This window comes from Conger conger, chromosome 13 (assembly GCF_963514075.1).
Source record: "Conger conger chromosome 13, fConCon1.1, whole genome shotgun sequence".
In the NCBI taxonomy this organism is placed as follows: Eukaryota; Metazoa; Chordata; class Actinopteri; order Anguilliformes; family Congridae; genus Conger; species Conger conger.
The window spans coordinates 14197487-14209980 of record NC_083772.1 but is presented as its reverse complement, the minus strand read 5'-3'; the positions used below and the strand labels follow the sequence as shown (position 1 = coordinate 14209980).

At 49.6% G+C, this 12494-nt stretch overlaps 1 protein-coding gene across 3 annotated transcripts in view; it reads left to right on the top strand.

The window, feature by feature from the left end:
• numbl (NUMB like endocytic adaptor protein) overlaps positions 1–12494 on the top strand; it is a 58384-nt gene that overhangs the window by 41920 nt on the left and 3970 nt on the right. For all 3 annotated transcript variants that reach the window (XM_061217835.1, XM_061217833.1, XM_061217834.1), the window contains 6 exons: positions 1662–1736; positions 4408–4482; positions 7180–7320; positions 8468–8672; positions 9530–9802; positions 12238–12408. In XM_061217835.1, the coding sequence (XP_061073819.1) occupies positions 1662–1736; positions 4408–4482; positions 7180–7320; positions 8468–8672; positions 9530–9802; positions 12238–12408 (940 nt within the window). The remainder of the gene's footprint in view (positions 1–1661; positions 1737–4407; positions 4483–7179; positions 7321–8467; positions 8673–9529; positions 9803–12237; positions 12409–12494) is intronic.

Genomic DNA, 12494 nt, shown 5'->3' with positions numbered 1-12494 from the left:
GCCATATGCTACTGTATGAATAGCCTAGCCAGCTAAAAACCAACCCTGCTGAGAAGTCAATTAGGAGGAAAAAAATAGCTTCCTGGGGAACTGATTGCTTAACTGTAAAAAAAAAATGTAATGAATAATTCATGCTTGATCACTGCTGTCAGATTCCTCCATTCTTCATCCCAGCTCTAACCTGACGGCGAATGTCTGACCCTGGAATCAGAGAGTACACTGGCTCCAGTCACCGTGCCTCACCTTGTACCTGGTGCTCTTTCTGTTCTTTTTTTGGCCTGATCAATAGAGGACCGAGAGAGCTGCTGACCCTGATTTGGTCTCTTCTCCTCTGGTGGCTTTTCCCAATTCCCTCTCCCCCCCCCTTTATGTGACTCTGCGGGGAGGCGGAGGGTGGGGGGGGGCTGTGTGTTGATGTAGCCGCCAGCGCAGAGATGGGCCAGGAGGCACCGTGGGATGCTGCGCTGTGATTGGCTGACGTCTCGCTGATAAACCGCAAAGGAGAGCTTTAGTGTTTACGCTCCACCCCGGGAGCAGCTCAATTAGCGCTCTCCCCGTTTGAAGTTTTGTTCCTGTTCGCCCTCCTTTTTTATATTAATTCATTCACTGTTTATTATTATTATTATTATTCTCCACACCCAGTTAATGCGACATGGTAAACCTCTGTGCATTGTGGGGCACCCCCCCCCCCCAAGTTCCCCCAAGGTCTGTTCCAAAAAAACAATTCAGGAACAGCTATTGTTGTGAGGACCTTGATAGGACGAGACCGTAGATAGCATTGCCTGCCAATCGGAGGGGGAGAGGGAGGGGTCTAATGGATATTGACCATGATGCTCTGTTTCAAGAACATGTCCCTGAAATGACCCTGAAGTGACCATCCTTATCAATGCTTTCAAAGTCAATATGCCGGTGGTTAGCTAAAGTGGGCTAACGGAAGATGCACCACCATTAGCTGAAGGGTTCTGTTGCTGAGCCGTACAGTAACTGAGCTCCCTGTGGCCCGCAGTCTCACTGTATCACGCTGCAGCGAGTGTTTTCCGGCGCCACTTTTCTCTTTCTCCGGGCTCTCAGGTGGAGGGGATTTTCGCAATCTAACAAGAACTGCAGCTAATTGCCTCTCTGGGGCTATGTTTTGAGAAAAGACTCTGAGAGCGCAAATGAGTGTTCGTCTGAAATCTGCAGCACTCAACTGGTTTCTGTGACTCTGCTTTCCACATGTGAATGCCTCCTGTGTTCATTTAAAGCTCTTGGGTCCAATGCATAAAACATTTAAACACACACACACACAGTCACAGGTGCAGATGTATACTATCTTAGGACACAAGGACACATACATATTCATACAGATTTCATGTTCATGCAAATGTGCTACAGAGATGGATTATTGTGTGTACAGTGCTCTACTGAGATTATTTAAATGTGTGTACAGTTCTATACTGAGATTATTTCAATGTGTGTACAGGTGTGTGTGTGTGTGCTGTGTATGCTTAAGGAGATCAATCCTTCCCAGTAGCGTTGCTGAGAGTCTGACCATCATGCATTTCAGTCAATTTTATATGTAAATCCTTGTCTGACCTGCTATCTCTCTTTCTCTTCCCTCTTTCTCTCTCTATCCCTTTATCTCTCTCCCACCCCTTCTTTCTCTCTCTCTCTGTCTGCAGTATTTGGGGCTGGTGGAGGTGGATGAGTCCAGGGGAATGCACGTGTGTGAAGAGGCAGTGAAGAAGCTCAAAGTTGTGAGTGAAACGTCAATCTTTCTCCCTAAATCTCTCTCTCCATCTCTCCCTGCTGCAGTTCATTCGCAGTGTTCTTCGGTTGTTTAGCAGCGCTTCTTAACCAGGCGTGAAGTGCACACGCTCCCAGGTGTGTGACTGTCTCCGCTCGCGCCTGTGTGCGGCTCTGCTTGCGCGTGTGTGCGGCTGGCTTGTTTACACCAGTGGGCGGAGGCCTGGGTAGCTTAAGGACTCCACTGCAGCACCCCACCCCCCCCCCCTCAAAAAAAAAAAAACCCCGGAAATTAAAGTCCTCTTCTCTCCTCCTCACCTCACGCTCTCATTTCCCCTCTCTTCTTCTTCTCTCCCCACTTGTTTCTTGTTATCTCTCTCCTCCTCTTCCCTCCCTCCTCCTCGTCCTCCTCCGCCTCTCCCCTCCCTCCTTCTCTTGTCCACTGTCCTGGTCTCCTGATCTTTTACCATCGTTATTGAAGCCCAGCACCTCTCGGCTGCTCCCGACAGACGGGCTTAGAGAGAGTGCCAAGTCCCTGCCACCCTGCCCTCGCTCGCCCCGTGTGGGTAGTGAATGGGCCCAGTCAGGGCCGAGCCTGTCGCCACTGTCCCAGCCAGGCCGTGGCCCGGTGTGACGTCGCGCGGCGCTTTCGTCTCCGTGGCGGCCGACGCGTCTGTTCAGCCGCTGACGCCGCTGCCGCGGGGCGCGTAGGGAGACCGGGCCGTGACCCCGTCTGCCCCCTCCACAACCCCAACCCCATAACCACACACCTGCCTGAGAGGTTCTGCTGTGTGTGTGTGTGTGTGTGTGGGTCTGTGTCTGTGTCTGTGTGAGTCCTTGATATCACTCCCTCTGAGTGACTGCCTCAGAGGTTCAAGTGTGTGTGTGTGTGTGTACGTGTGAGTCTTTGAAATCATTCATTCTCTCTCTGCCTCCACTTCCCCTCCCCCGCAGTCCTGCTTCTCCTGCTGTTTTCAGCTCTTCACCCTCATCCCCCTTTCTCTCAATTTATCCCTCTGCCCTCTTTCTTTCTCCCATGCTCTGCATCCTTTTTCTGCTTTCCCCTTTTTCTTCCCTCCCATCTCCCTCCCTTCCCTCTACCTGCTTCTCTCTCTCCTTCTCTCCCTCACTTACTCCATCTGTCTCTATCTGTCCTCCCCTCTCTCTCCCTCTGTCTCCCTCTCTCTCTCCCTCTCCCTCTCTCTCTCTCTGTCTCGCTCTCTCTCAGCTGTATTTTAATGGCGTTGCCCTCCTCCCATCGTGGTGGAGTTTAAGCCCAGCCACTCCCCGCTCAGTCAGTAGCGTTTTTCTCTGATCCTTCATCACAGGAGGAAGAGGAGGAGGAGGCTGCCTTTATCTTCTTCCCCACCACCTCCCGCTCTCTCTCTCTTTCTCTCTCTCTCTTTCTCTCTCTCTCCCTATCTCCAGAATTATGCAAATGACCGTGCTCCTATCGACTTGTAATTCTTTCAAACCCCCCCTCTCACCCCCCTCCCCGGCACCACCCGCCCCTCTCCCAGCCTGCGTCACACAGCTACCCTCACCGTTTGTTTTGATGGTATTTTTAGAATCGCCCTGCTCTCGCCCCCCCCCCCCCCCACTACGGCCCTGTCTGAGAGCACTAAGATGTTCTCCAAAAACCCCGCAGTCCCCACTGTCCGCTATCAAGTTGCAGCCCGCTTGGCACTGGGGGCGCTAAGTACGTATGACAAAGGGGAAATATTTTGGCTGAATGGGTCTGTGGACTTACCTGCAGCGACTGCTCCCCTAGAACATCCCCTCCTGCTGGGCCTGTGTATCGGCCCTGTGCGCGGAGTGACCTGTTAGTGCCGTGCTTTAAATGGCTGCATTCTCGTCGAATGGTTATCGAACTGGGCTTGTGCTGTCGAGGTTGCATGTTCGATTCCCAAGTTGTACCGTTGCTGCTGTTGTACCTTTGATGGAAAAAATGCTCAACCTCATTTACATTACATGACATTACAGTTATTTCAGTGACGCTTCTATCCAAAGTGACTTACAGTTGATTAGAGTAAGCAGAGGAGAATCCCCCCCGGGAGCAATGTGGGCTTTTTGGTTGAACCACCAATGTTCTGGGTTCCAGTCATGTACTGTAGTCACTAGGCTACTTCAGCAGTATCCAGATGTATATGGATACTATTTAAAAGTGACGGCTGTGTGTCCCTGTGCTTCAGAGCGATGCTTCTACAGGGCTGCGGAAATGCTGCTCAGCTAAAAGGCCTTACAGTTTGTACTTCTTTTTTGAGACAAATAGTCCAGGTGTTGACTCGGCAGGTGAGCTTAACCTGTCTGAGGGTCCCAGGCCCTTTTCATCTCCATTCAAAAAGTTTGGGTTAATCGCCAAAAGGAGACCGCCATGTTTTTTCTTCTGAAAGACTGTATGAACTGTGTACCGGAACCAGAAGCTCAGGTGCCACTGTGATAGGTCAGGATTTTGTAGCTTTGCAACATCTACAATGTTTACTCCAGGACGTGAAAACAGCTAGCAAACAAATTGCTTCCCGCCGCATGAACCTTATGTGTTCCCATTTAAACTGTGTCTTCCCATATGAACAGTGAGTCTTCCCATGTAAACAGTGTGTCTTCCCATGTAAACAGTGTGTCTTTCCACGTAAACTGTATGTGGTCCCGTATGAGACGTGCATGTCCCCTGTTGTGTTTCAGAGTGGGAAGAAGTCGGTCAAAGCTGTGCTGTGGGTGTCGGCAGATGGTCTGAGAGTTGTGGATGACAAAACCAAGGTAAGGCTGTGACCACCCTGTGTGTGTGTGTGTGTGTGTGTGTGTGTGTGTGTGTGTGTTTGATGTTGTTTTGGATAGCCGGAGCTCCTCTCCCACAATAGATTATGGTTTTTCTGCACAGTGTTGCTGTTATTCAGTGTGCAACACAGCAGCAGTAGCAGTAGTAGTAGTGGCAGTCGTGCTAACGCTGTTCCAGATCTATATTTACCCAGCAGTAGTACTAACACCATTTAAAGAGCTATATTTACCCAGCAGTAATACTAACACCATTTAAAGAGCTATATTTACCCAGCAGTAATACTAACACTGTTTCAGAGCTATATTTACCCAGCAGTAATACTAACACTGTTTCAGAGCTACATTTACCCAGCAGTAGTGCTAACACCATTTCAGAGCTATATTTACCCAACAGTAGTGCTAACACTGTTTCAGAGCTATATTTACTCAGAGGTAATACTAACACTGTTTCAGAGCTACATTTACCCAGCAGTAGTGCTAACACCATTTCAGAGCTATATTTACCCAACAGTAGTGCTAACACTGTTTCAGAGCTATATTTACTCAGAGGTAATACTAACACTGTTTCAGAGCTACATTTACCCAGCAGTAGTGCTAACACCATTTCAGAGCTATATTTACCCAGCAGTATTACTAACACTGTTTCAGAGCTACATTTACCCAGCAGTAGTGCTAACACCATTTCAGAGCTATATTTACCCAACAGTAGTGCTAACACTGTTTCAGAGCTATATTTACTCAGAGGTAATACTAACACTGTTTCAGAGCTACATTTACCCAGCAGTAGTGCTAACACCATTTCAGAGCTATATTTACCCAGCAGTATTACTAACACTGTTTCAGAGCTACATTTACCCAGCAGTAGTGCTAACACCATTTCAGAGCTATATTTACCCAACAGTAGTGCTAACACTGTTTCAGAGCTATATTTACTCAGAGGTAATACTAACACTGTTTCAGAGCTATATTTACCCAGCAGTAATACTAACACTGTTTCAGAGGTATATTTACCCAGCAGTAGTGCTAACACTGTTTCAGAGCTATACTTACCCAGCAGTAATACTAACACTGTTTCAGAGCTATACTTACCCAGCAGTAGTGCGAACACTGTTCCAGAGCCATATTAACCCAGCAGTAGTGCTAACACTGTTCCAGAGCTACATTTACCCAACAGTAGTACTAACACCATTTCAGAGCTATATTTACCTAGCAGTAATACTAACACTGTTTCAGAGCTATATTAACCCAGCAGTAGTGCTAACATTGTTCCAGAGCTATATTTACCCAGCAAGCATGTAATTGAATGAGCAGGTGGAAGCAGAACTGACAGAGAGACAGCAGGTGAGATTGGCAGCTTCCCAAAACAGTCACATGAGAATTCCCCCCCCCCCTCCCCCACACGCACACACACCCCAGCTGTCACTCGGTCCCCGGCTCTGAGCACAGGACTGCTGGGACAGGGCAGGAGTGATGATGTCACGGCTGATGAATGTTTTTTTCTTTTCCGAGGCGAGATCAGCCGCCCGGGGAGCCAGATTGCTGAGGTTTCAGTCCTGATATTTAGGGGGTGGGGGGGTGCTTAGGAAGGGGGGCCAGGGGGAGACAGTGCACTCACTTCACCCTGGCCTGTTCGGCTGCCAGGGGCCTCCTGTCACGAGAGCAATTATCAGCCTCTCTTTTCAGGGGAACGTGAAAGAAAAGAGAGGGAGAGAAAAAAGAGACTCACAAAGTAGGCTTTTTGTTTCCTGTGCGGCTCCGGACAAATGACCCCTTCTACACACACACACACACACACACACACACACATGCACCTCAATCTGCCCCTCTTTCCGCTGACCCTCCTCTTAGTCAGCAACCCCCTCTCCCCGTCCCAATTCACCTTCCTTTCTCCCAAAAGCCCCCGCCTCCTGCCTCCTCTGAAATAGTCAGCGGCAACAGTAAACCAGCCACAGAGCCACATTGGTCCTGCACCCAGCCAGCTTTGGATGAGTCAGCACCGTGCCCCTCCCGTCAACTCACCCCCCTGTGCCCCCCTGACTGCCCCTCTACACCGCCTCACAGAACACCCCTCCCCCCACCCCACCCCTCCAGAAAGCCCTTTAATCGCCTAATTGGCTTAGCATGAATGGAGCATTCTTCCACTCCATCTTTCTCCGTGGGGAGACTGAGGAAGGAAGCCGATGACCCTCTCCTCCTCTTCCTCCCTCTCTTTCACTCTCTGTCTCTCTCTCTGTCCCTGTCTCTGTCTCCAGACTCACAACTCTTTCCATTGTGGCCCATAGTTCTTGCAGGATCCAAAACTGCCCCTCCCCCTTATTCCACACTGGTGTTGAAATGCCCCCTCTCTCTCCCCCCTGAAAACTAATGGCCCGGAAAGAGAGCAGGATGGAACGGCCAAAGAACATTCCGGTGTCTGGGCAATCATCGTCTAGGAATATTCTTTAGTTGTTTACTGAAAATAGGACCTTGGTGTAGAAACAACACAAACATAAATCCTTCAATATTCTGGAGCTCTCGCTAGATCACAAAGGTTGATGTCATTTTTTTCCCCGCTTGTGTATCTCGTCTTGTTAAATGTGGTATTTTCATGTCCAGGTAATTCTCCTTTTAATACTCATCCTGCTCAGTTTTTCATGAAAACCCAGAAGTGCTGAGTCCTTTTCTGTTTTTCCCTTGCAGGACCTCATCGTAGACCAGACCATCGAAAAGGTGTCCTTCTGCGCGCCCGACAGGAACTATGACAAGGCGTTCTCGTACATCTGCCGCGACGGCACCACGCGACGTTGGATATGCCACTGCTTCATGGCTCTGAAGGACTCGGTGAGCTCGGGATCAGATCCGCCTTCTTGGCGCACGAAGGCTGCGGATAGAATTGCGCCCCGGCTTAACTGATCCTGAATCAGTGCTGGAGGGGGACCACACAGTGCTAAAACACACAGCGTAGATAACTCCAGCCGTATGTCTTTATTGCAGATGTTTACTGTAACATATCAAACATTTATTGGACGTCCCTGAAGGCAAACAAAATACCTGGAGCACAGGCTGTGCTTCTCTTCACTCCTTTGTTGCCCTGATTAGAGGAACAGTCCAAAGGTTTAGGGTGCATTCCAATCGCTTATTTTTCTTCCTTGCTCCTGACGTGGAAATCGATTGAGCTTAAATGTTCCTTCTAGGAGCTAGAAGTAGAAGTTAACTCCTAATCTTTCCTTTGAGCAAGAAAACATTAGCACATCCTTTGAGGAAGTATATTTTAAGAAAGCGTGAAATGATAGACCTATGGATCCACCTCTCTCCATCTGCCACACATGTAGGTAACAGATGTGGATTAGTTAAATCGAGTTGATTTATTTTTCTTTTATCTTTTCCTACCCTCTCCCAATGGATGGAGCTAGGGGCAAGAAAAGTAAAAAGGAGGAGAAAAATAAAGGATTGGAACGAGCCCTTAGTCTGTTCGGCGCACTTCAGGAATGCAGGCGCAACAGCTTTGACTTTCCCCAAAAAATAAAAGTGGACGAAACCGAGTGGCTCAGTCAGTCAATTGATCGAGGAAAGCAATTAATAACACAGTTAACTCACCTCACCTGGGTCTGAATTGGTTGCTGATATTAAGGCGAAAACAAAAAACAGCAGACCCTGCAGCTCTCCACAACCAGGAGTGAGGACCCTTGCCCTATAGCACAGGTGTTTAACTCCAGTCCTGGAGGGCCACAGTGTCTGATGGTTTTTGGGATGTTGGGATGTTCGGCACCTGTGGTTCATTCAAGTCATTGATTGGTTGTAAGGAAACCCCAAAAACCTGCAGACACTGCGGCCCCCTGGGAATTCAGTTTGATACCCCTGCCCTATAGCCTAGTAATCGCTAGTCCGAGTATAGGCTATGTTATTACCCGGCTATCTCGGGACGCTCTGAACAGAGTTCCCGAGGCGGCTAAGGCTAACGCTAACGCAGAAGCGCTCTGTCCACCAGGGGGAGCGCCTGAGTCACGCGGTGGGCTGTGCCTTCGCCGCCTGCCTCGAGCGGAAGCAGCGGAGGGAGAAGGAGTGCGGGGTCACCGCCTCCTTCGACGCCAGCCGCACCTCCTTCGTGCGCGAGGGGTCCTTCCGGGTCACTTCCGCCAGCCAGCAGCCCGACCGCGAGGACATCATGAAGCAGCTGCAGGAGAAGAAGAAAGGTACTGGCGCCCTCTGTCTGCTGGGCGGAATCACTGCAGCACCATGTGCCAGTGTTTGATAAACAAGGGCTGTAATACAGAGAGCTGAGCTGTGCACAAAGGGACTGATGGGAAATCATTCATGCAGACTCCCAGCCTATGGCATGCTGTCTCGACCCATTCACAAATTCCTCCCCCCAATTTGGCTGGCCGTTTGATTCTCCACCATGGCATGCGTTGTGGTGCCGTCTCCCTGCTGCCCTGTCTGGTTACAGTGAAACAACACATAATACAGAGCAGACTGTCCTCTCTGCTTTTAAACTCACATCATCTTTTCTGGGTGCCCTACCTATTCAACCCAGCCCTGACCTCTTCTTCTTTGGCAGTGGGTGGCTGGTTCTGACATGCCCAGTCAATTGAATTTGACTGTGTAACTCGATCACTGAGCCGTGGCCTTGAATGGCAAGAGCAACAGAAGCTTGTAATAAATGCTATTGCACCACTGCACTTCACAGCAGTAACTGCACCAAGGGCTCACGTAATATGAAGTTCCAGATTAAGATAAAATAACTAGTAAAGTGCATAGAACAGGTTTGCTATTGGACATGTGTGGTATTTATGGCAGGTCACATTTAACGAGGTGCTAACCATCGAAGATTGCATGAAAGAGAGACAGAAATGATGGTACCCTCTGTACTCTAGTTCTCTTTCTGGAACCGTGACGGAGGCACGCTTTGCCGAAAAACGCTGGTTGTTTCCTCGGTGTAATAAAGCAGGAGGAGTATACAGAGTGTGCGATCGTTATCTTCTCCCTTAATATCCGTCCCGCGGAAGCCTGAATGTTGTTTAAATCTCCCCTCCCCCCCCCTCCCTCGTAGCCGAGCCGCCCTGCCCCATCCCCGCCGTCCCGCCCGGCACGGCCTCCCCCCCGGAGGGCGCGGCGTCGCCTGTGGACCGGACGGAGCCGGGAGGGCCGCACGCCATCCCCCGCCGCCACGCCCCGATCGAGCAGCTGGTGCGGCAGGGCTCCTTCCGCGGCTTCCCCGCGCTCAGCCAGAAAAACTCGCCCTTCAAGCGGCAGCTGTCCCTGCGCCTGAACGACCTGCCATCCACCCTGCAGCGCAAGACCGACTTCCAGACCAAGAACCCCGGTGAGCCCTGCACGCCGGCGCTATGGCAACCAGACGCACTCTCAGAAAGAAAGTGACGGTGGCGGTACGCTTGTGTTCAAGGATCGCATTTCCCAAATGTACCCTGAAAGTTCAGTATTGTTCTCTTTGGGTACAATTGAGTCTGTTTTCCAAGCAGAAAAGGTACAAATGATTTATATATTGCTGGCTAGGGTACTACCCTAACAACTATTTCTGAGAGTGTGGTCAGCTGTGCCTCGGTCTACCAGGGCACATCCGAGGACAGTTGATGGTGGCAGCGATGGTTATGTCCTTGGGGACATCTTATCATTCATCTGCATGATGGCTAATGAAGCTACTGACAACTCCTCTGGCCAGAATGTCACACAAGAGAGTTGTCTAACTCCAGTCCTGGAGGGCTGCAGTAGGTTTTCCTTCCAGTTAGAGGCTAGCTTATGCTGCATTCACATCACATAGGAGAATGCGTAGCGGTAGGAGGGTTTCCCGACTTGGTAGTGTTCATGAGTGCATTTCACTGGGTCCCAGAACAGACACACAACAGCGAAATAATAGGATAAAATTATTGGCACTGGCTAAACATATAGCCTCTGTTGAACAGTTTGTCAACTAGTTGATGGTACCTCCCTCTATTTCTCGCTAACAACATCACCTTAACAGCTACACCAGCTGGTGGCCCTACAATTAATCATAAGCGGTGTGCGGAGGCGAACTGGTGCAAATAAAACAAATATTATGATTTTATGAACTTCAGTGGTTGCTATATTGCTCATGGAAGCCATTTATCTTGCTGCATTCAGGTGACTTCTGTTTCAACAGGTCAGAGATATCGCAGCTCTCAGAATGCTCCCATATTTCCTACTTGGAATTACGACTTGGAGGTTTCCGGTTATTTCGGTAACTCTGATAGGACATGAACGCAGCATTAGGCCGTGGAAACAATGGGAAATGTACTCTTTAGCTGATGAGTGACTTAAATGAGTTATTTATATGCTGAAACTCACTGGAGGCTAACTGCTCCTGTGCGAGTGTATGAAGACATTGACCATCTGGCTACGATAGAGAATGTGTTGTCATAACACCACATCATTAAAAAAAGAAAAGAAATCAATACTGTCAGCCAGAAAGGATGTTCATAGGTACAGTTACCGATGGCAACATAACTGCCGTTATTAGCGCATTTGTATCGCCATGGTCTCTGCCAGAGCAGCTCCCAGAGTGAGCCAGTGCTCGCTTTCAGCACTTTTATTTGTAATCATTTACAGAGCGGAGGTTGCGCTTGCATAATTATATTCTATCTGTGTTGTTCTTGCTCTTTATCGTCGGGATAATCTTGCAAGGGCATCTGGGCCAGATACAGCCAGCGGCAGGTTATTACTCCAGTCATAACAGCCTCCTCGGCACCTTCCTGATTAATTGGGCGGTGTATTGTTTCGCAGCGGTCAGGACCGGTGCCGATTCGCTGTTTGTTTTGTTGATTCTCATCTCGCTGTAAGCTGAAACTGCCTCTGACACCTGTCGGGATTGGGGCAGGCTGTCGTTTACTCTGATGCAGCATCTGTGCCTGTGCGCTTCTCCCGTTATCGCACACACTAACCGTAACACGAAGAGACACACACACACATACACACATTCACACACTCTCAGTAACACTAAGAGACACACACATACATGCTCAATAACACACACACACACACACAGACATAGTGTCTCAGCACCTATATCTTCTCCCCACACTATGGCCGTATTGATCCGGTCTTGGGATCAGCTGTCTGAGGAGGCCCAGGCCCTCAGACCTGAGAGAGACCCCACCAACACCCTCCTCAGGTTCTTTAAAGCGCCCTTTTCTCCAGAGAAACCCCCCCCACATGGGACACGGGCCACTCTGCCAAGGCTGATGGGCAGAGGAACTAAGAGGAGCTGCATGACATTTTTAGTAGGCCTTCAGGGGGCAGCAGAGGGCTGGTTTTCATTGGTCTTTTCATGAGGGGTTCATGGATAGATGAATTTGATCGATCAATGCATTTATACAGCTCCTTTCTAGACACTCAAAGTGCTGGGTGACGCACGGCTGCCATTTTGAACCAGAAAGCTCACCACGCACTAGCTGAGGTGGAGAGGGAGTGAACAACAGAATCGGGATGATTAAACAGCAGGTTGAATTAGAAAGGACACTTGGAAACCCCCTACTCCTTGCGAAGAGTGTCATGGGATCTTTAATGACTACAGTCATGACTACAGTCATTAAATGAGTCAGGACCTCAGAACCTCAATGAGTCAGGACCCAAAACCTCAATGAGTCAGGACCCAGAACCTCAATGAGTCAGGACCCAGAACCTCATTCAGAAGATAGGGCTTTTGACAGATCTGATGAGCTGGACTGCCCCCTCTGACACTGCCCTTCTCTCTCTCTCCCTCTCTCTCTCTCTCTCTCTCAGTTCCTGAGATGGACTTGGTTGTGTCAGGAGAGGTGGACAGCATCAACGCCCTCTGCTGCCAAATCAACTCCTCTTTCACCAAGCCCTCCGATGACCTGTTCGCTACTGCCAACGGCGTCCCAGCATGCACGGCGCCTCCCGCGATCCCCCCTCCCCCCGCGCCTCAGCAAGGTAAGGGAATGACCTTTGCACTATGACCCTTAGCTCCGTTACCCTGTGAATCTATGAAGACAGAGGACTGAGACTGCATTACTTGC